This window comes from Triturus cristatus, chromosome 7, assembly GCF_964204655.1.
Source record: "Triturus cristatus chromosome 7, aTriCri1.1, whole genome shotgun sequence".
Taxonomy (NCBI): Eukaryota; Metazoa; Chordata; class Amphibia; order Caudata; family Salamandridae; genus Triturus; species Triturus cristatus.
This window is the reverse complement of record NC_140590.1, coordinates 366,355,634-366,379,500: the sequence shown is the minus strand read 5'-3', so window position 1 is coordinate 366,379,500 and position 23,867 is coordinate 366,355,634. Positions and strand designations below refer to the sequence as shown.

At 43.4% G+C, this 23,867-nt stretch overlaps 1 protein-coding gene across 1 annotated transcript in view; it reads left to right on the top strand.

Annotated features, from left to right (window-relative positions):
* The window catches only part of RASIP1 (Ras interacting protein 1), a 298,155-nt gene that overhangs the window by 57,326 nt on the left and 216,962 nt on the right, over positions 1-23,867 (top strand). Inside the window, exon 2 of the mRNA XM_085616531.1 lies at positions 12,349-12,505. Coding sequence (XP_085472657.1) covers positions 12,372-12,505 — 134 coding nt within the window. The 5' untranslated portion in view covers positions 12,349-12,371. The remainder of the gene's footprint in view (positions 1-12,348; positions 12,506-23,867) is intronic.

Here is a 23,867-nt window from a genome sequence, read left to right as displayed (position 1 = left end):
CTTACAAAATGCCTCGCAGAGCAGCGCATGCGCGCTGGCTCAGGCGAGACCTAAAAAGGACTTCTAATTGATTGAAATAAATATCTTTGGTGATACACAGTAAATTACCACCCTTTTGATTCTTATCAGAGGTTGAATCGTGGTGGAGGCCACACCTAGAGAAGACCTTGTGTTTTATTTTTCTCAAATTCCAGCTTAGGAAGATAAAAATTGCATCTGGAGATGACCATAACAATTTTGGAAGAAAGGTAGGAAAAACAGAGGAAGCAGCCACTAGTTCAGGAGTCACTGATGTGCCAACTTTTAGTCTCTTTCAGGGCACAAAAAAGGTGTCTAGGTATGTGACTTTCAACATCTGTCAGAAAAATGTGCAAGCCGTAGAGACTGCAAATATTCATGCATACAAAAAACAATGTCTCAACCGGAAATTATTTCACAAGGCAATTTGAACAAATAGAATTAATCAAAAGTTGGAAAAAAGGGAGACCCAAAGAAATTCGTAGTGAAGCAAAGGTTCTTATTTGCAAGTAGTTATAACAGCACTGTATGTATAAGTAACCATAAGTGGGTTGTGCACTGAACGTGCTTGTGACAGTGAACGGCGCAGTGACACAATAAGGTGAGAGAACATCGTGAACAGCGCAAAAATACAACAAAATTTGTGGTTAATAACAAAAAGAAGGTATATATAAGGTAAGTATTTTGTTTTAAAAAAAATTATTTAGATTGACCACATTGGAGCCAAAGATAAAGCTGGGTGGTCGACGGCTTTTCAACCGGTCTGACTTCAGGTCATCATCAGGACCAGGTTACTTGAATTGGTAATAGTGCTGAATGGTAGGAGAGGGGGTCCCAAACGCGGGGCAAATGGAGAAAGGGCTGTCCAAAGGAAATCTGCAGGCGAATTGAGCAGGTAGTGTAACGTGGGAAGGATGACTCTTCCTTCGTAGTGCATACAATTATGCAGACAGCGACTTGTAGAACACAACCGAGGTGCGACAGGCAGGCCCCTCCGCACAGACCTCTTCCCAGGACGGCAGGGGTGCGTAGCAGGGTGTGACAAGGGACTGACACCTCTGCGTAGACCATTTCCCAGGGTGACAGACATGTGTAGTACGGTATAGTGGGGAACAACCCTCTCCAGTCAGACTGCTTCCTTGAGCTTTATTGGTAACGATCTACTTTTCTGCCAAGTTTGGTGTACTGTATAGCTGTTCAAAAAATCCTACGGAAATTGCATGGGGGAATTGCGTTTGGAACCCTCCCCCCTTTTTTTCAGCCCTCACTTGATAGATCACCCCAAAACTTTCAGGAAAGAAGCTAAGGTAAATCCACTTTTTCATGGTTAAGTTTTGTACAGATTCGTCAAGCGGCGCAGCAGTTACTAGCAAAACAAAAAATACAATTTCTATTTCTATGGTAACTAGGACCCAACAATAACTTTACCGTTTTTTGTATATACTATTTTTTGGGGGAGAAGGGTGTTGGTTAGAGGAGGGAGGCAGGACACCAGGTATTATGTGCTATTATTTGTAATGTGGTACTTGGCTGTGAGAGGAGTAGTACTGAGGGTGGTGTGGGAGATTAGTTTGGCCATGTGATGCGCGTTGGTCTCTTTTCCACCCACAACTCTTCTTTTTTATCCTCTTGTAATCTCTGCTTTGTTTTCAACTCCTCCCTTGGTTTTGCACCGTACGTTCCGTTTTCAAATCTTGCAACTCCTCGCTTAACCTACTTAAAAATAGACATTTATTTTAATCACTTCTTCATACCGCTGTGTCTTCAACACTTCTATTCTCCGTGTGTGGGTCTGCCTCGACTGCTTCTATTCTCCGTGTGTGGGTCTGCCGGTCTGCCTCGACTGCTTCTATTCTCCGTGTGTGGGTCTGCCTCGACTGCTTCTATTCTCCGTGTGTGGGTCTGCCTCGACTGCTTCTATTCTCCGTGTGTGGGTCTGCCTCGACTGCTTCTATTCTCCGTGTGTGGGTCTGCCTCGACTGCTTCTATTCTCCGTGTGTGGGTCTGCCGGTCTGCCTCGACTGCTTCTATTCTCCGTGTGTGGGTCTGCCTCGACTGCTTCTATTCTCCGTGTGGGTCTGCCTCGACTGCTTCTATTCTCCGTGTGTGGGTCTGCCTCGACTGCTTCTATTCTCCGTGTGTGGGTCTGCCTCGACTGCTTCTATTCTCCGTGTGGGTCTGCCTCGACTGCTTCTATTCTCCGTGTGTGGGTCTGCCTCGACTGCTTCTATTCTCCGTGTGTGGGTCTGCCTCGACTGCTTCTATTCTCCGTCTCTGCCTCGACTGCTTCTGTTCTCCGTGTGTGGGTCTGCCTCGACTGCTTCTATTCTCCGTGTGTGGGTCTGCCTCGACTGCTTCTATTCTCCGTGTGTGGGTCTGCCTCGACTGCTTCTATTCTCCGTCTCTGCCTCGACTGCTTCTGTTCTCCGTGTGTGGGTCTGCCTCGACTGCTTCTATTCTCCGTGTGTGGGTCTGCCTCGACTGCTTCTATTCTCCGTGTGTGGGTCTGCCTCGACTGCTTCTATTCTCCGTCTCTGCCTCGACTGCTTCTATTCTCCGTGTGTGGGTCTGCCTCAACTGCTTCTATTCTCTTATGTGGATCTGCCTAAACACTTAACTATCCCTTTTCACTCTGTACAGAGCGTCTTCAGCCTTTTCTTACTTGCGAAAGGTTCACTGGTTACCTTTTTCGCTTGATTGTAAATATTATTTTCGTGTACAGACTCCAAATGTTTTCAGTGTTTTGCTCCTTCTTACTTAATTTCCTTGATTTCGTCGGGTCGTCGTCTTTGCTGGTGTCCGGTCCTGCCTACCCGCTCATATTTATGACCAAACCTTCCAGTGCTGCAAATGAAAATATAATCCTGCTGAAAGTGTTACAAATATATCGAACCCCCGCCGGCTGTCACTGGCCCAGTGTTCTTGCGGACATCGGTTCTAGTGGAGCACGTGCATGCGTTCTTTCATACTCATGTATACTCAGGGCTTTAAGTGGGATGAAAAAACTGGGGGGGGGGGTCTCTCAAAGGGGCGTGGCCAATGTAATTAAGGGTGTGGCTTAAAAACAGTAGGTTAAAAATCTGTGCTTAGCATACTGTGCCGCCCGACTTGTATTTTTGCTGTTTCTGTCATTGCATCCAGATATGATACAACAAGTAACATCATACCTACAAGTCAGGAATATTGGCTTTGTCAATGGTTGTTAGTTGCATGAGATTAATAAACAGCAACGATGGATTGTTTAGAATATTGAAAAAGCTTCCACTTAAAGCCCTGGTGACACCATGACAATGTTGCTGCTCTTGCGTTTCAAGAAGAGAAGGGAAATCCAGAGAGAAAATGACTCTTTAAAGGATTTCCCTTCCCCCTACAACGCTCACCTGGCATGACGTCATGCCGCAACTTCTCCACTTGTGAGTAGTGTGGGCAGGGTACATCGATGTGCCTGCTGCCTAGAAACGGGACTCCATCGTGCTCTGTTTTGTGCCCTGGCACTTTTTTCCGGACTGCAGTGACAGCAGACTGCTGTCACTGCAGTTCGGAAAAAAACGGACCGTCTGTGCCAGCGCACAAAACAGAGCCCGATAGAGACCCGTTTCGAGGCCTCCTTAAAAAAACTGCCGGTGCTCAGACCCGGTGAGACCCGGCCCACTTAAAGCATACTGCAAAGGGGGCTCGGGAGTTCGTGTTTATGTAAAGGATAGAAAGCGCAATCTGAGGCCCTGAATAGAGCATCTATTGGATAATTGAGCCCACAGTTATCAGCATTCACGACCCTGGAGCTCCATCTGTCGGTCACTCTGGGTCCTGGTTCCTTCCTACGTGAGCTTTGCCTGGTTTTATTAAATCTTTTATGACGGCATTGGGCACAGATTAGATAACACACAACTTATTTTCCTTGGAAGATCGGAATGTCTACTTTTAAACGTTTACAATATGAAGAAAAGAGAAATCATATTAGTGTTTTTTTCCTGATGTGGGCTAGGAGGAGATTCTGATTGCGTGGGGTACCTGGAACTCATTATATTTGGTATTGCATCCGTTGTGCTGACTTTACAAGGTTCTCTAGTAATAATCTGAGGTGCACTGCACTCTGTTTCTGACTAAAGAGGGACTTCTAGTAACGACCTTCGTTACTTTGATACTAGTTACCGTGTGCAGCAGAATAAGAAATGAGTAGATAAAGAAATCACTGTTTGGGAAGCATGGGCTAGGTGCTATGGAGAATGTCCTTTACATTTAAAAATGTAACTTAAAAATAATTTTATCAAATGTGACATTGTTATTGATATGTGTGCGAGTGGAATGTGGCTGTATTACTGATGGCGCAAACATCAGTATTTACAGGTGATCAGGGCCACTGCCATTATGCTACAGAGGACGACGAAATTATGTGGCAAGATTGACTAAATTATGCGTCATGAAAAGGCTAATTATGCACTGTAATGCTGCACGTTTTGTGGTAGTATTACTTCATAATTTTTTCGTTTTTTCACTTTAGCATTATCTGGTTAAACGTTTCACCTCATTAGTTTCAGTTTAACACCCAAATACAGCAATAAGCAACAGAAAGATGACTTGTTAACTTTACATAAGGCCTTCCAATGCACGGCAAAACGGGTCACCGCAATTCCTGTAACTTCTGATCTAGAATTATTTTTTTGTTAAAATCTGCAGATTATGCAGCAGATGAGTATTATGTGGCAAATGCAGGAAATCCATAATTATGCAGAAAACACAGAGCCGCAGAATTGCATAATTCTAGTGACCCAGCTAATGATTGAGTGATGGTGCAAATACACTTGTGCAGATATACGATTCTGGCCTGGCATTCAAGATTTTTGAGTTCAAGTCTAAATAGGCAGTCAAGAGGAATGAGCAACGAGTAACGCGTCCGCCGAGATCTAAATCATGCCCTGAGACTAAAGATAACAGTATTAGTAGTTTTATATAAAGAAATCAAAGAATTACCAATACTGAGTAACTTAAACCACGCCGAGATCTAAATCAGGCCCTCAGTCTGTAAAACTGGTGTATCGTCTCTGCATCCATTCATGCCTCACTTGTTAATCCAGTCATCTAATCACCAGTTTATACAACCATCCATCAGCGCACCCACTTATTCTACCTTTTCCATGAACGTAGTTACTCACTCATTTACCCATTCGTGTACTTATGCATTAACTCTTTCACCCATCCACACTTCACACATACAAACGTGTAATCAGTGAGGAATCACTTTCACATTTGAAGTAGCCAGGCCGATTGGCTTTGCCAGTGTTTGTTTATGCAGTGCTTCAGACCCCAGTTTTGTGTGTTTTATAAGAGTTTCTGTGTTGTTTTTACAGGGGCTTGCTCCTGTGCTTTCCTGAAGTGTTTTCAAAAGGAGTGCATTGGTGTCTTTTAAGAGCAGACACTGTTGTTTTCAGAGCATTCCCTTGGTCACTTTATGGAGAACAGGCCTTGATGATTTCAGGAGGACTTACCACGGTGTCTTCAAAAGAGCTTGCCCACTGCCATCAGGGGACACTGCTCCAATGTTGTCTAGGGAACTTGTACTGGGAGCTTGCTCACATGGTTTCTAGGGCTTTCTCTGCTACCTTTGTTGAGCGTGTGGGGGGAGGTTATCCCAGTGTCTTTAAGAGGGACAAGACCATTGTCGCTGTTTTACGGGGTTTCCTAGACAGCATGTCTCGTAGGGTTTGAAATCTCTCCTGTCCAAAGCTTGGCAGCTGCAGAGTATGCACCTCAAGGCTATTCTTCTTGGTAAAATGAATTCTGCTATGATACAACTAGCCTTTTCTCCTGGAAAAGTGCATTCGAAGGTCATTTTAACACTTTATTGACACTAAATACGTTAATATATTTATGAAGGCTCAACTAGGCGTCTTGGTGTTAACTTCTCATGAACATACATTCTTAGCCACAAATTGAATCCCCAAAAAATCATCTGGGTTTACCAATCATAGTCTTCATATCATGCCCTTTGATCATTCTCTTTTCCGTTAATTTACCCTGTCCCTGTTTTCATCTGGCGCTGAACGCTCAACCTGGTCTTGAAGTTGGTCACCAATTGTTCTTGTTGCAAAGCAAGGTGACATGATATCCTAAACTCAGCTCTTTCCTTTTTCGGTACAATGTTCAGAAGCAAAGTTTCAAACCCAGTATTGATATTTCTTGAAACGGGCAAGCCATTCTATCTACTTCCATTTCATTCTCCAGCTTCTCCCTCACAATTCCATCACTTACTTCAATCGATATAGAATTCTCTGGCCATCTAACAACATCTTGATCCTGGTAAAGGATCCTAACTTCTTTTCTGAGACATTTCATAATTTCTTTACTCTTTTCTTGTCTGTGTAGTGTAACAACCATTCTCTCACATTGTCAAACTCAACTTAACTCTTTCAAAATTCATTTCTTAGGTTCCCCTGATTGGATTTTTGTCATTTTGCTGTCATTCTGTTTATTACACTTTACTCTATTTTTCTAATTCAGTTTGGGATTTTAATTATTATTTTGCATTTTTACTCTATTACTGTTACGTTACTGCAAAAATACTTCACACAATGTCATAAGTCAGCACTCTGCCATAGCTTCCAGGGGGTTGAGCTCATGATTATTTAGTAACACTGAGGTTTCACCCTGATAAGGGTTGTGATTATTGCTTGAGGTGGTTAGTCATCCACCCCAAATAATAGCCCAATACCTTACGCGAGTCCTCAACTCTTTACTAAAATGGAGCAGTGTTGGGAGAGTCTTAATGGTAATGAGGATGTTGTTCCAGATCTTGGGTGTGGGGATGGAAAAGAACTGCTGCCTTGTTTATTTGTTTTTACACTTCTGAGCCTGCAGTCTGATGCTATCCTGGCAGCAGCAATGCAGGGAACCACCAGAGATGATGAGCTTTTCTGCTAGATGAGCAGCGAACTGGTCATGATGGCTTTGTAAAAGATGCAGCTGGTTTTGAACATGGTGACGGCTGGCAAGGGGAGCTTATAGAGTTCCATCAGGATGGGGATAATGTGATGATATTTCTTCAGGCTCCGGATGAGATGTGCTGGGGCGTGTAGGGAGCCCTTAAGAGGTGCCAATATGGAGTCTGGGAGGCCATCTAGCAGGGAGTTACCACCATCCAGATGCAAGAGCAAGAGAGCTTGAACATTAGTTCGGAAGTCACTTTTGGAAAGAAATTGTTTCACTTTCTTTAGGAGAGAGAGCGGGTACCAGGCTGTCTTTGTGTTTTTGGCAATGTGTTCCTTGTGGGTGTGGATGGTGTTCAGGGGGAGTACAAGTGACTTGGCATTTAGTGAAAGTTGTGGTTTGAAGCCGTCAAGGTTCATGTCATTGAGCCAAGTTTGTACTGTTTCATGCTTGTCATTCTTGGCAAATAACAGGAATTCCATCTTGGTTGGGTTGAGATTCAGGTAGGTGTTAGACATCCAGGCCTGAATGACGTACAGGCAGTGTTTGAGGCATTGTATGCCTGAAGCAGAGGCACATTGATGAATCATGACGCTGCTGTCTGTGAGTAGACAACCAAGTAAAGGTTGAAGATTACAGGAGGCAGTATGGAACCCTGGGGGATTCCGAAGGCGATAAGGATCTTTTGTGACCTAGAGGTCCCCATGTGAACAAACTGTTGTCAGTCAAAAAGGTAGGAGGAGAACCAGGAAAGGACATTGCTGGTGAATCCCATTTGAGACTCCAGGCTTTGTCTGAAGGTGGGATGGTCAACAGTGCTGAAACAGCTGAGAGGTCTAGCAATATCAGGAGACAGGGGTCATCTTCATCTGTGGTCAAGAGGGCAGTCTCTGTGCTGCAGTGTGATATGAAGCCGGACTGCTATTTTTCCGGGAGATTGTTGGCATTGATGTGAACTTAGAGTTAAACATAAATTGCTTTTCAATGATCTTTCCTGTGAATGGTAGGGGAGCGATGAATGATTGATGTCTATTGCTCCAAGGTAGATCCTAAAAGGCATTTAACCTGACTCTCTGCAACCAGTGCCTGCTGCAGTCAGCTCCCCTGTCTCCTCTGGTGGACACTACAGAGAATTCGTCCTTGTCCTTAAACTAGTGCTTGCCATGAACTGCACCTTTGGCGCTTCAGAGCAGAATGTTTGGGCATCCACCATAGATACCTGGGACCTAGAATACCTTTCTGTTGCTCCTGTGTGGACCCAATCGAGCATTTACAGTCTGTCTGTGATCATTGTACCCTATGGACTACTGTGTTACTCTTGAGTTAAACATAAAACACATTTATTGTTGCTTCCTGTAAATAGTGCACGCCATGATTAGCCCCTCTGTCTTTTCTGGGTGAACACTAACCGGCAAACTCTGATACTTGCCTGGGATTGCTTATTCTCAAAATTAAAGGGAAAGATTGATATTTGTAGGAACAGGACATTAAGCCATAGCCTTCATGATTTGCGACTTGACACGTGAGGTTGTCGCCTTTGCCTGAAGTTTTTCTTTGTAGGCTTGAGTACCTGATGAGCTTTGACCGCGGCTGTCAGTAACCAGAGCATGTCCTTGGGTTGTCCCTCTGCTTCTGCTGGGTATTCTCTAAAGAACGTATATATCATGGATGTGTTGCTCCTGTGCATCCTTTTAGGTTACTTGTCACCTCTCCTGGATGGATTTATTAGACCTTTTATTATTACTGCCTGCGTGCAGTGTATGCAGGTGGGTCAGCCTTCTGTCACTCCTAGGTGGAACCTATAGAGGGTGAAACCAATGTACCGACATGGATTGCTCCCGGGTAGTCCATGAAGAGCATTTACCATGGCTTCATTTTCATTTACAGCCAGTGCGGAGGACATGCTTAAAATGAAGGGACCAAATAGAACATGGCTTTATTACTTCCTGGGTCCAGGCAATGCCATAGGTTTCTCCTCTGTGACCTCAGGTTGGATTTTATAGAGAGACGAACAAATATATTAATGTAAACTCGCTCCTCTTCCTGCTGTTGCAGCCATAAGTGCAGCAATCTAGCACAGGATAAGGGCACCACTGTCAATCACACAACGCCGAAATGCTTGCCAAATAGGCCACAGTGCAATTCAACAACATTCCAACCAAGAACACTCAAGCAATAGATGATGGGTCCATCATGCTACCCATCAACCAGTGCATTTCAGAGCCTCATCAGGGACACAAAGAACAATATAAATCCAACAACAATTAAATGCAATCCTTGTTTTCACTTTCACAGGGACCCTTTCCAGCACAACACAAAAGAGAGGCAGAATTTGGGCGGGTATTTCTGAGTTACAGTGTATCCTGCGTTTAGTCAGTAGATTGAGCTTTGATCTAAGCACCATGGAGGACCTGCCGTCTTCATCTAGGAGAAAAGGGATTCTCTGGCAAGAGATGAAAGCATCAATACTAACATGTTCCATGGCATCAGTGTCCCTCGACAGAGAGCACAGATGCCACCATGTTACCAGGAAACCATGTTTTCTGTCCTTCTGCTACAAATAATTTCTATATTGTGTGTTAGTCCAATTGGTTCAATAGAAGCACACAAAGATTCCAACTCCCAGAACACATTAGGTTGTTAAATGAAAGCTTATGCTTTGGAAACATGTTGTCCTGACAATAAAACGCAGGTGGCAATCCTAGCAGAGACATAGACTGCCTCCCCTCTGTCTATGACCTCGTGTGGCACTTATAAATGTACCTTTATAAATCAGTCCTCTCATTCTTATGTGTAGAGTTACTCACATTTATATCTACACCTGCACCTAGGTGAATCTCTCCATTTTCTTGCTGTTCATCACTACCAAGTGGTGATATAAACATATAGGTAGATTTACATAGGGGTCGATTTACACGTCCCCACTCCCTCAAATGAGGGAGTGGAGAATCCCATGAAAAAATTAATGTGTGAAGGCACTATAAGTTACTGTATACCTGTTGGAAGAAATCTCCTTTTCTCCTTTTTGCTATATACATTTACATATCGAGAGCCTGGCCCAAGGGCAATCAAGCGGTTTACATAAGCACAAGATTAAATTACACAAGGTTGGATATTCTTTTCTCAGGCACGGGGAGATTAGGGGCCTCATTTCCATGTCGGTCAGTAAGCTTCCGACAGCTCATCAGAGGCTTACCGACCGACATCGTAGGTTTACATTCCGACCGCCAAATTATAATGTCAGTGGTCGGAGTGTAAACCAGCAGGTCAAACCAACTGGCTTCCGACGGGCTTAAGCAGCCTGTTGGCCAGTCGGAAGGCGCACATAATTTCCAACAGACGGCGTTTCTGCTGTTGGGATTATAATGTCGGTTTCCGACAAGCTTTCCATGTTGGGCTTTCTGACATGGAAAGCCTTTCGGAAAGCGACTTTGGGGGCCCCTAGCAGGGCCCCCTCTGCGGCCTACAGTTGTGGGCCTGGGCGGCACCTATGGTGCACCCCTGAAAATAAATTCTGATTCACACAAACTCCCATTTCTCTTTCAAAGGTTGTGCTGTGGGCAGTTTCCGCCCGCACCATAAACTCCCATAGAAAAATGGGAGTTTACGACTGCACCAATTCCGCTGCTAGGCTCTTAACTGGCACAAAAAAATACCACCACATCTCTCCGAACTTGCGGGACCTGAATTCCCTTCCATATGAAGGTCGGATACAGTTAAAAATTACAAAATTACATGCATGTCTCACAAGGCCATCCACTTCAAGACCCCGCTGTACCTCGCTCGGAAACTGGAGCTCTCCTGCGGTTCTAGAGCCTCCAGAAGTGCCAGCACCCTTTTGCTAAAATCACAAAAATTCAAGAAAAACAAGACCCATAACAGAGCCTTCTCAGGGATGGCTCAGAGGATCTGGAACTCCCTTCCACCTGAAGTCAGGGTGAACCCCTCCACAGTCTTCTTCAAGAAAGAAGTCTAAGGACTCTTGATGAAGACATTTCTTCCTTAGCCTGGCTCCTTCATCTGGTTCTGGGTCCATACCCGTTGACTCTGGCCCAGCCACGTGGTTCACGAGTATCTTTGACAATTCTAGACTGTGATCTTGTCACGCTGTCGATTCTGTTGTGTCTATTTTTCCCTCAGGATAATGTTTGACAATTTTAGACTTTAATTTTGTTGCTTTGCTTATTCCGTTTTGTTTGCTTATAACCATCGTGATGCATAATCTGTAAAGCGCTCTGATACCCTCGGTGGTCATATTCGCGCTGTATAAAACTTTCGAAATAAAATAAATAAGTAAACCCTTTTGAACAATTATTCCCCAATTACAAACCACTTGCCCTGGTCCCTCCCGCATGTAATACAAAATAATATACTTATATGTGTGGAGATCTCAACCACTACTCAGTGGTGCTCATTTTATCCTCCTCCAAATGGTGAGGTCACTGGCAGCCATGCCGGGAATTACAACTCTGACCTGCTAGTAGAAGCGAATTTTGTAGTGCATAGTCAGCTGACTGAGCTATCCTGCCTGCAAGCAAGGGAACTACAGTTGATATGGTCTTTTCATTATGCTGCCGAGAGTGAGGCGCCTTAGCTACCTCATGAAAGTCTTCCTCTCAAGTATTTATTGACCCCTGCATGCTTGTATATTTTGTGAATAAACAGAGACCGGTTTCAATGCTACAAAAAACAGACATGTTTCCTGTTAGCCTTATCTGTTTCCTGCAGCCGTACTCCTCTCCGAGAGGACAGGTTTTCCTTTCAGACAAATTTAACCAATCTGGTGTAAACGCACACTCTGGAACCAGAGTAGTCAGGCCACAATCAGGTTACCAGTTGCTCTCACAGCTGTGGTTTATTAAGTCCATACTAGTAAACTTAAAACTACAACTCCCAAAATGCAATGTGCTTTTGGCTAAAATGTTAGGACTCGCTGAAGGCGTGACACCTGGCACCAGGAGACCTGGCAGCTATGTACTGTTCTCTTCTGTAGTCTAAGATAACAGTTGCAGATAAATGTGCCGCCACCAGGAACAAAGCATCCTTGTTGCTCAACACCCCCTGCAAGTGTCACAGCACCCAAACCTACAGAACAAGTCCAAAATTGTACTCTTGGTAAATGAAAGTTTAGGACTGGATACAAACTGACCTTGTCTCGGTGAGAAATATTACTTTTTGACGTTGGTTTGTTCGTGATGGGGAAGTCAGTGAGTTGCAATTCTCTGCACTAGCAGCATGATCACCTTTAGGCTTTAGGCCTTAGCGGGACAGGATGCACATTTCAATAAACCTGGTGCTCAACTGGTCTTTTACTTGAATGCTGGTTTGGGGTTTAGGGCACATTTTCTTGGGTTGCTTTAACTCGTCTCTTTATGTTCTCTCGATTTGTTTTTGGTCTGTTTATAGGGCTGGCGGAGTTACAGTGGACGATGTTCTCAGAGGAGAAAAAGGAAGGAAGTCCCAGATTTGGGAAGCTCAATTTTCCTGTCGGCCTCTGGATTAATTCTCCCAAGAAGCACTTTGCAAAACTGGGTCGGCGTTGGCCCAGCGTCGGCTCCATTAAGTAAGTCTTAATTGTGGATGTCTGTCTTCACTTCATCTGATAAGCTGAATCCTAACTCCCTGCTTCTCCTCTCCTAACTGTTCAGTCGTTCAAGTACATCAGTTTCAATCAATATCGTCGTGCTTAATGTTGATTTTACCCTGTTTTATTAATTCAACATTTGGCAGGTGAGAAAAGAGGCATAGCAAGTTTAAGAGGGTAAGATGCGCTATTATGCCACCACAGGCAATGCTTCTCGCATGATCAGACGATTCTGAACCGACATAATTTGCTTAACATAAATGTTTTCAACGCAGTTTTCTCGATTCCGTCCAATTTGGAGCTCTATTCTCCAACACTCTCTTTTGCACTTGTTTAAGTTCATCTCATTGGGCTACAGCTGGAATCATTCCCCATCTCGTCACAAAATGCATATTCTTATATTGTGCCATATGCATTGCTTCAAAGCACTGGAAGGGTTTAAAGGAAGAAGCAGCAGTAGCGAGGTGGTATGATTGAACTTGAAGTCACCCCAGAGAAAGTCTAATGCTGATTGAATAATATAATCTGACATTGTAAGGTATGTCTGGGAAGGTACAATTAAATCACAGTTTGATTACAAGATGGAATCCCCGAATCTGTGTTTCGTTGTCCCTTACCCAGCTATCTTTACCTCAGTTTTATTGGCCTTTTACATGCAACAGCTGCTCAGAAATTCTCCCCAATTACACAACGTCCACTCGGCCTCTGCCTTCACTCCACATACTACTTAAGAGGAAAGACCTCTTTGGTTTTGACACAATGCACACCTTGTTCCAGGAAGGCTATTAGATAAGGTGGCTATCTCGACCCACTGTCTCCAGTTGTGAATTTTATACTTGCAAGCCATTGTTTACTGGTGTGCTTGCCTAAGTAATTTGCAGAAACAAAACAGGACTCTGTTATACTGCTGCTGCTCAGCCTGAGTGTCTGTGTGAGAGGATGTTGGTGAATGGAATGTTCGTGTGTGTGAGTGTCAGTTGGAGATGGGCTGAGCAGCAGTGAGGCTGCTTCTGGTGGGGCTCTCTTCCCTATAACATCTACTTGAATAAAGAAACGTAAAGATACCACTTGGAATGAACTTAGCTTTATTTACAACATATTTTGGCGACAATCTGGCAAAGAACCTGCGTGTTCCACCTGATGAACTACTGAAACTTGCATCCTGAAGAAATTTCAAGGTAAAGAACCTCCTAAAGCTACAATTTACAGACTTAAAGCATACTGGCACCCCTGAGTGAGCCATACAGGTGACCCCCACACTGGTCGCCCCTACTTCTCTGTGCCAGTCCCTGCTCTACCTTCCTGCTCCCTCCCCTTCTCCTTAGGGACAGTGGTCCCACTCCTGTCACTTTGGGATGAAGAACCAGGCCTTTAAGGACCTGGCGGCGCAGGGCACGCCTGAAATCTCCGAGTTCACCTGCCTTGTTGTACAGAGACACGGAATACTCTGTTAGCGTAGAAAACCAAATTTATTAGCTGCAGCTACGCACAGTTATCCTAGAAGTACATCAGTGGTAGGTTCTCAGGAGACTGCCACTTTACTCCGTGGCTCATAGGCTTTTATAACCTTATACACCCAAAGAAAAACACTCCCCATGCACCAAATATTAGCCAATAGGAAAACATTCAAAACAAGGCACCATGTAACCAGAACATCCCCCTTGAGTCGTGTTCTTGCCCAACCCCATAAGTCAATCAATGACAGCACCTATAGGTCAATCAGTAATGGCAGGACGTGTTTGTGTGCTTCAAAGGACGACTTGCAAAATAAGATAATGCAGAGAAAGACTACCGATGGCCAACAGATGGTTGGGACAAGGATTAGTCAGTCTAGACAAGGATTAGTCAGTCTGGCTAGTTCCTGGAATTGGCTTCACAACAAGGAAGGGGCGTTATTTGACACGTAGCAGTACAAAGGGCAGAAACACTTTGTTCGCCGAGCTGCCTGAGTGAGGGTAACATAAAATGGCGACCGGATACAAAATGGAGTCGACACTAAATTACCTCAGGGACAGTGTCTCCAGAAGTGCAGTTTCCCAGGAGAGCGTCCAGTTGTTTTAACCGCCTCCTTCTGCTACCTGCCTGCCCTGATGTTCTGGATCAGGTGTTCCCTGTACTGCTACTTTAGGAGAGTGCCTCCCTTTGCTGCCTGTTGGTCATTCTAATGCCTGCCATGCTGCCTTGGAAAATGAAGTACGTGCCCTGTTGCCCTGAGAAAGAGCTACTGCTTTAGAACAAGAATGTTCCCGTCTTCTTCCCTGCCTGCCCTGCTGCATGCCAGTACCTGATGGTTTTACTGCTGTCTACTCCTGGTGTGACCCAACTCTTACGTGTCAAACCCTGCTGTGCCTCCCTGGATTTTCATTGCTCCACCTCTTGTGTTACATGAGCAGTTTCAGAGGAGCTATGAGCAACAAGAGCGTATGAACAGACTTTGTTGAGGAAGAGGTTTTTTTTTCACGGTTTCATTAAACTGTTTATTTTACATCTTTCACTTTTCCTTTGCCTCTCCTGCCTCTCTTGTTCATGGTGTGCCTGGATTGCGTGTGCACTTGTGTGTCCCGGTGCCTTTGCTGAGACGATTTTGGTCCGTGTTTTTTATTTTATTTTGAGAACAGTCAGCATTGTGGCCGTTGGGAGCGTGCGCTTCCTTTTCAAATTGTACTGGCTTGTCCTGCAGCACGAGCAACCTTACCTGCAGTACTCACGCTGTATTTGTTCTGCCTTCTATGACGCTGCCCTTCTTCATCATCTTGCTGCCAGTGTTGCCAGATCTTTTAAGCTTTCTATAGCCCAAAGCCAACTAAAAAGTAGCCCAATATTGCTACTTTAGGGAAGGAGGGGCAGGGACAGCATCAATCAGGCAGAGAAGGCATTGGAATTGATGTTGCAGCAGTATGCCAAGTAAATATTTGTCTAATAAAGCGCTTTAACATACTACTTTGCTGGAGCGGTGTATATATATTTATAATCTGGCAACTAGAACAAACCAAAATTTTACCACACAACCGTAAAAATATAGCCCAATTGTACGTGATTTAGCCCAATCTGGCAACACTGATGCCACAGCCACTCCCTCACGGCTGGTATACACCCAAACCACACCCATCCAGCACAGGCGTCAAAGGACACGTGACCCTGTTAATATAAAAGACTGGACGCACGTGCACTACGCCCTTTTAGTTAAGCTTTCTATAGCCCAAAGCCAACTAAAAAGTAGCCCAAACTAGCCCAATATTGCTACTTTAGGGAAGGAGGGGCAGGGACAGCGTCAAGCAGGCGGTGAATGCATTGCAATTGATGTTGCAGCACTATGCCAAGTAAATATTTGTCTAATAAAGCGCTTTAACATACTACTTTGTTGGAGCGGTGTATATATATTTATAATCTGGCAACTAGCACAAACCAAAATTTTACCACACAACCGGTAAAATATGGCCCAATTGTGCGTGATCTAGTCCAATCTGGCAACACTGCTTGCTGCCCCGTTGGATCTCAGCTTTGCAGAGTGACGCCTAGCTGCATGGACGTGCCGTGAGCCACCCGGCTCTGCGTCCAAAACGTGCCTCCATCTTAAGTTTGGCCTCCATTATTAGCTTATGTGCAGTTTCCAGCACATTACGAGTTTTGCCCACCATGCTATTTTTAAAATAAAGTTCACCGGACTCGACAGTTGTTTTTTTCTTATTTCAAAGACTTCTGATCGATGCAGTGGATCTTCGACATCAGAACGGGACAATGGATCTCTGTACTTCACCGCAGGTACACTTTTCGGTTTGGAAAACCTTCTGCCCTCTTGCATTGGTGACTCAAGCCTCCTGGAACAATGCCTAATGAAACCTTCTTCTGTACGGTGACTACACTTTTACTGCTTGCTGCCTGTAGCTTTGTTTTTTTTCTCTCTCCTCTTGTAATTGACCTGCCCGCCTGTCATATGTTATTTCTGCATTCCTCGGTGACAGGCACACCTCTTCTGCATACGTTTAATTTGTTATTTTGTTGTTCCACTACTCCTGTTCCTGTGCCATGGATTACTCCGATTATATTGCTGCAGTGTCTTATTTTCACCATTTGCATTGGTTTTCTTCTTAAATTTGTATTGTGCTTTTGCATTTCAAGAGGAGTTTTGGGTGAGAGATCGCTCACCAGTGTTCCAATGTGTTACTGAGGCTTTATGTCCTATACCATATACATGTTGTTGTACTATACTTACTGATGTGTTAATGCTTTATTCTTGCTTCTCTAAGGTACTTGGACTTATGTTTCCTGGCATATGATTGGAAATTAATGTTAATTATTGTTTCCCACTCTTACGTGATTATGGATTGGTCTTGTTTAACCACCCATTTTAGTATGGATTTCTTGTGTTTGCCTGAGACGGGTGTCTCTTCAAGTGCTTAGTATGCATTAACTTACCTTATATGCAGTTATTTTTCTTATGTGCACTTGCTTTAGTCCTGTGTGGAGTCCCTTGCCACACATCACAACCCAACTTTATGTTTGGGTGGAAGTTATTGTTGATGATCGGAGTGATCTTTACTTGTATTGTATGCCTACATTATATGCATTTACTTACATGATTTCCAGGTTACTGCTTGCTTGCATGTATATTACTCCCTTGGATTTCAAGGTTTCCTTGCTTGATTTGCGTTTTCTCCTCGCACGTCAGGGTTGCGGGGGGTGTTCCCTTGGTTCTGTGTGAAGCCCCTCCACACTTCACACCCCAACTTGAGTTGTTGGGGGGAAGAGTTTTGCCTGCTTACTTTATGTGCATTCACTTACGTGATTTCAGATTGCTTCTTGCTTTGGTCTGCATTGCATTGTTACTCCCTTGGGTGTCAAGGTTTCCTTTGCTTGATTTGCGTTTTCCCCTCGCACGTCAGGGTTGCTTTGGGAGTCCTTTTGGTTCTGTGGTTCTCTTACACACATATCTCACCCCATTTTGTTTTTGGGGGAAGCTTGCTACAGGTGTGCTTGTTACTTTGTTCTGGGTGGATATTTTCCACACCTGCTGGTTAGTTTCCTTTCACACTTTCATTGTTGGTTCTCTTGTACTTCTTGTGTTTGCCTGGCCAGCCTACACGACCCTAGTACTTGGGAGTGTTAGCTTGCTTTGCGATAGAAAGGAGGATGGTGTGCATGAGTCATTGCACTCGCGTTATGTTTCTCCCTCCTTATTTTCTTTTCTTTGCATGAATGTTCCATCTTTAATTTTTCATGCTATGCTTTAGGAAGTTGTCATCTCATGTATTCTTGCAATGTTTCTTATGTCTTTTGATTCCCTTATTTTCAGTTGCAAAGAAGAAGAATGTGTTATACTGCTGCTGCTCAGCCTGAGTGTCTGCGTGAGAGAATGTTGGTGAATGGAATGCTTGTGTTTGTGAGTGAGGCTGCTCCTGGTGGGGATCTCTTGCCTATAACACCTACTTGAATAAAGAAACGTGAAGATACCACATGGAATGGACTTCGCTTTATTTACAACAGACTCCAACACCCATAGTGCACCTGGTAACTCACAAAACCCCAAGACTGAGAATAGTGTCCGTAATGGCCTAAAAGGAGGTGATCACCCTAGTATTGGGATGGGACAGAGCACTGATGAGAACTAGTAAGGTCAATGTTAGGTACTCTTCAGTTTTAAAGACCCCGTGGTCAGCTGTCCTTTCCAGTGTTGTTGATTCTTGCACTGGGGCATGCAGGGAGACAAAGGCAGCTTGCAAATGGCATGCAGACTTTCCCAATTTCATGCTAAGAGGGTCATGCTGAAGGCCAGTGGATCAAGGCATGCGGACAGTGGATGTGAGCAGTGTTTCAAGTGGCATACTGGTGCATTGAGTACCATGGCTAATTGCTCGTTCCTGGTCCCTGGTGCCAATAATGGCTAATCGCTTGTTCATGGTCCCTGGTGCCAATAATGTGTGAGCTAGTCTATGGACATACACATTGTACAGAGTGTGTCTGTGGTTTTGGTATTGTGGTGTAATCCATGTTGTTTATTCACATGAAATGTTACCTTCCTCTTAAACTGCTAGACCCTTGTTCACCCTTGATATGACTTGGGTCCATCACGCTACGTGCTTCTGTGGTTGTGCAGTGGACGTACACAGAAGGGCCCTGGGAAGGGTGAGGTGGGCCTTCTTATAGTCTCATATAACTATGGCTAAGGTAAGACAAGGTAAGAGACTCCTTTGTACCTATAGGAGTCCACCACGTCAGGGTGTGTAACCCGCAAGTCGTACTAAACCTACACTGTGGGTTCTGATGGGCAGACACTGTTCCCCTAAAACCTCAGCTGGGTTTTTATTAACCCACCTAGGCCCCAATTTCAGGGAACCCTATTCGAAATAGTAAAAGGAGAAGGCGGCTTCAGGCCCATCAGTGTGATGTAATGGAAATACATCTGGTGATGACATATTATGCAATGTTAATGTACCAATATGTCATTCCATATGACTATGGCCAATACACTCAATGTGGTGCTACATCATGCCAGGTGCTCGTTATCCATTTGTGCTATTAGGGAGCTTGGCTGCGACACCACTTCACTATGATGTACACTCATCATCAGCGATTCATAAAAACTCTTCTTACATTTAGTTTTCAACCATGTGATGGGGCGGTAACATTCAGGCAGCCCATCCTATGTATTTCCAATCAATATCTTGAGCTCCAGTTGTACAATTGAGGAAAGGTAGGAACTAGGTGTAGGAAGTAGGAGTAATAGTCTAATTCTGTGACTAGTGCACCACAGAAACCCCAACAACATAGAGCTTTTGAAGAAGCCCTCCATGGACCAATCAATGGTCATGGTTAGGAGAGACCTGATAATGAAGCAAGTCACTTTCAGTGGGTGTGGGGCACTGCGTTTGCCAATAAAGAACCTGACAGAGCGCCAGTTGCCATGGAGTGATAGCCAGAGTAGAAGAGGCGAAGAGGCAGAAGCCTCTCAGACAAGGCTTAAAAAGCCAGTCTCTCTAGAGAGAAAAAAAATGCATGTTCCACCCAGTTGCCTAAAATGATATAAGAGTGTCCTTGCTCCACCCACTTCCACTAATCGAGCTCTAGACATGTGGTCATATCCATAAGCGGCGGCCTTTCAGCAGCTTCTTCCCTTTGAGAGGGTCATACAGATAGCATCTCTGGCATGAGCAATGCTTTTAACCATGGGGTTAAGGCTTCCTTCCTTCTGGAGGGAGAGGACCTGAGATCATAATAACCACAGCGATGAAAGGCTTGAGGGACTTGAGACAATTCTAGTTTCCTTGGAAGAACGCCTTCTAGGGTTAAAGTAAACCATGCCCCAATTAACGAATATAGAACCTTGATGCTGATCAATGACATGAGAATTCTTGTTACCATAACTGCTCCCTAAATTGCTAGAAGAGAGACCTTGGCATTCACTTTGAACCAAGATGCTGGAATGGCTAAAATAAAAGATTGGACACAGACTGTGTGGTGTAAGGATTTAATGTTCATGAGTAGAGTATGTGCAGTGTACTGAGCTCAATCAAGAGACTGCATCACAACGGGGCAAGGACAAATCAACTCGCTGCATTTCATGAGAAGAAGCCAGCCTTTTTCTCTATACATACATGCATAAGGTAACATTCTACCCAAACAACAACCTTAAGCATACCATTGTCCCGTCACCGAAAGCGAGAACTAGAACCCACAGCGGGAAATTGCTACTTAACAGAAAGTTTTTATATCTCATCTCTGCTGATTGGACTTTTATTTATGGCCCCTGTCCTAAGTTTCATTATCTTTACTCTGTTAAGTTAATTTATGTATTTGAAATCTTATGGTTAGGCATGGTTCAAGCTACCACAATGATTGCAAGTGACAATATGAAACAAACGTGGAAGAAGTCAAAAGATATATTCTGTTGTACATATACAGGAGATTCTTTGTCTTGTTGTGTAACTCTGTCTATATATCTATATTAACCGTCTCTTTTTCCTTTCTATTTAAAGATTTTATTGTGTGTAAACCATTTTATTGGAAGCTCAGGAGAACCTTTTCCTTTTGTCTTTTCCGACAATTGTGGTGAAATCGAAATGTTATGTCCCTGACAGAGTTAGACTGGGAACTAGTATTGACAATGCCAATATGTCTAGTTTATGAATTAAAGTCAGGGCTACTGGAATTATGCATCAGGTGAGGATCAAATAATGCGGCAGGGTTGACTGTGTTATGTGGAAGGAAAATGCTAATTATGTGGCATATTGCGGTACATTTTGTGGTAGTATTCATTGTTTTGTCATTTTCACTCATGTTAACATGGTCTGGGCAAATATTTCACCTCATGAGTACCATGTTTCAAATGATTTTATCTCCCCCCTATGAATTAGGTACGTCAGCATCCTGCAGCCCTTAACTCCACCTGCAAAATTGAGTCCAGTTAGCTCCAAGAGTAAAGTCTGGGTTTATACAAAAGAAATGGTTAGAAAGGAGATGGAAAATAGATGCCTTCTGGTCTTATGTAACTTTATCCCAGGCATCTAGGGAGGGGCAAAGTATATTTCCCACATATCCCACTAGGGGTTTAGATTGTTTAGGAAGTCCTACCATATCCCATGTTGAGTAAACCAGGCTACCCACTTTCATATGTATTAATTGTTTTTCAGTGTTGTGGGGAGACCAGTCAAACAGTGTAAAGAGCTGTTCTGCTGGATGCTTCTGGGTAACATTAGGCAGAGCTAGCCAGCTAGTCCCCTCACGTTCTTCCCTGCAATTATAACACATCTAACGAATCATGGCTTCCTGCCTGCCCAAACAGATTGTTAATTACTGTTTGCAGATCATTACTTTCTTTCATCAGTATTATTAATGGTAGTGCTTGGAACAAGTATTGTAGTCTGGCTAGCACATTCATTTTCACTGTGGCTACTCTGCCTCCCCAGGATGTGAATAAAGGCTGCCAAAAATACAAATCATTCCTAATAGCTCTCAAGAGTCTAGGATAATTTATGGTATGCAGTTTTCTCGATGTAGGAGTGATTAAGAGTCCTCAATATTAACAATTCCGACTCCTCCAGAATCACACTGAATCCAGAACCTCACCGTGATCTTGTATGATGTTCTAGGCTGCTTTAATGGAGGTAAAAGGGCCAGTTACTGTTAATAAAATATAGGTGAATAAATTGATTTTATGCGCCTCCCCTTTAAAGGGCATACCCTTTATTCCACTATCTTTCCTTATCTCCTCTGCTTGGAGCTCTGCAAAATGGCGAATAGAAGAGAAGAAAGGGGCTGCCCTAGCTTTTCCCCCACCAGCAAGAAAATAAAAGATCCCATTAACTAATATCTTAGCAGTTCTGCAGTTAGTTCTGTCATAGTTCTCATGTTTGGTCTCACACATATTCTATTGAGCATTCAACTGAGAAATTTCCAACTCTCTCTGTCAAATGCTTTTTCTGCACCGACTGATAGTATGGTCATAGGTATCTTTCTTATGTTCGACTTTTAAATTAGATAGAGGACCTGTCGCTTGTTGGTGAATGTTTGTTTCTTACGTATAAACCATGATATGAGTCAATAGCCTGTATCCCAATAAAAACCTTGAAATCCATCTTTAAACAGGCTAATGGCTTGTAAGATGAGCATAAATCGACATGATGGCCAGGTTTATGAAGTATGGTAAAAGATTCTGTCATCAAAGATGTAACGTCTTTTTTTGCAGGCATTATTTGAAAGTTTTAATTAATCTTGGGACCAGTTGTGTGTGAAAATGTTTATAAAAATGCTTTGTTAATCCATCAGGTACTGAGTTTTATAGGGATTTACATTTTTAATCACCTCAGTAACCTCCTCAGCGGAGATTGGAATTTCCATGATAGCTTTCTCATAAAATCTTTACTTCAGCTGTAAGAGAGCGTTTTCAAATTTTTCTGTAACTAACAGATTGAGTTGGTGTTTTAAGGATAGAACTTCCCTTAAAGACTGGACGTAGCCTGAATCTCTGTATTTATGAGTTGTGCTTATTTTAAGACTGACTACCTTTTCATTAGTCAAACCCCAATCACGGTTTGTTCCGTTCTCACCACAATGCCTCGGCCCCTGTTAACTGCTGTAAATGCATCCCGTAGGATGTTTGGCGATACCTCTCCATTTTCATTATTCTCAAAATATTTCCTTATGGTATCTCTTATGTTTTTGTTGATAAAAATGCCATTCAGTAGGGATTTATCAAATCTCCAAGTTTCTCTTTTGTTGTGTCTTGTTCCCAGGACTATCTCCAAGTTTACCATAGTATGATCTGACAGAGCTACTACCACTATATCTATGTTGGAGGTAGCTTGTAGTATTGTCTGAGATCCCCATGCCAGGTCTATCATCTACTAGTGTGAGGGATCTGTGTACTTGAGATTAATCGCATTACTCCATGTAGGTACATATGTTATGGGTTCCTGTATAGTTTTGCATCTGAGACTAGATAAAGTCACCCAGCTATAACTGCTCCTGCGGTGCCCATTCAGTTATTTATCTAAGATAATTATTGGAAGGCTTCTTTTCCTGTATTCAGTCCTTATGTGGCTAGTTTAGAAAAGTCCTTTCTACCAATGTTCCCTAATGGGTACACAAATCTAAGTTCTCCTAGGTCCAATATAACTTTAACATTAAACATTTAGTGCTATTGTGACTGAACTTCTCTTTGTATCAGCTGCTGCAATATATTGCTAAAGATTTATTTATTTTGCATCAAAGCTACTTTTTGTTTAATAAGATTAGTCTCATCGATACAAATGTCAAAACTCACAACCTTACTTGTGTATAATAAACATTTGTGACTATGTATAGCCTTTTTAAAAATGTTTCAGGTCCCCATAGGTGTACACCCTCCCTCCCATCACCGCCAACAATTTCCCTTGTTTAAAAAAACGATAATTCTTATTCCCAACATTGATTTCCCTCTTGAGGGAAGAGATTAGATGCATTGCTGTGGCCAACCACTTCCACCCTCCATCCCCCCAATTAACACATTGAAGATTACAATTAAAAAAATAGGTGATTATCATCATACAAATCATTCAGGGTCAGTTTGCTTATCTTCTTCAGTTGTACCCCAGGACTCAAACTCTGATCCTTCACTGACCTCCTCTTTTCAGGTTTTGCCTATTGTTTTCCTTGATGGTCATGGCTTCTTCCATTTCTTCATCCACCATGATTCCCACATCTCCTCAGCTGCCGGAGTGTGCCATCAATAATGCTTCCTAAAACCTCCTCCGTGGTGCACATCATGAAAGATTTGGAGTCAATTGGAAACCACAGGGCAAACGAGAAGGCCCCCCTGTAATGGATTTGTTTTTTCTGAAACTCTAGAGAAATGCAAAATCTAAAA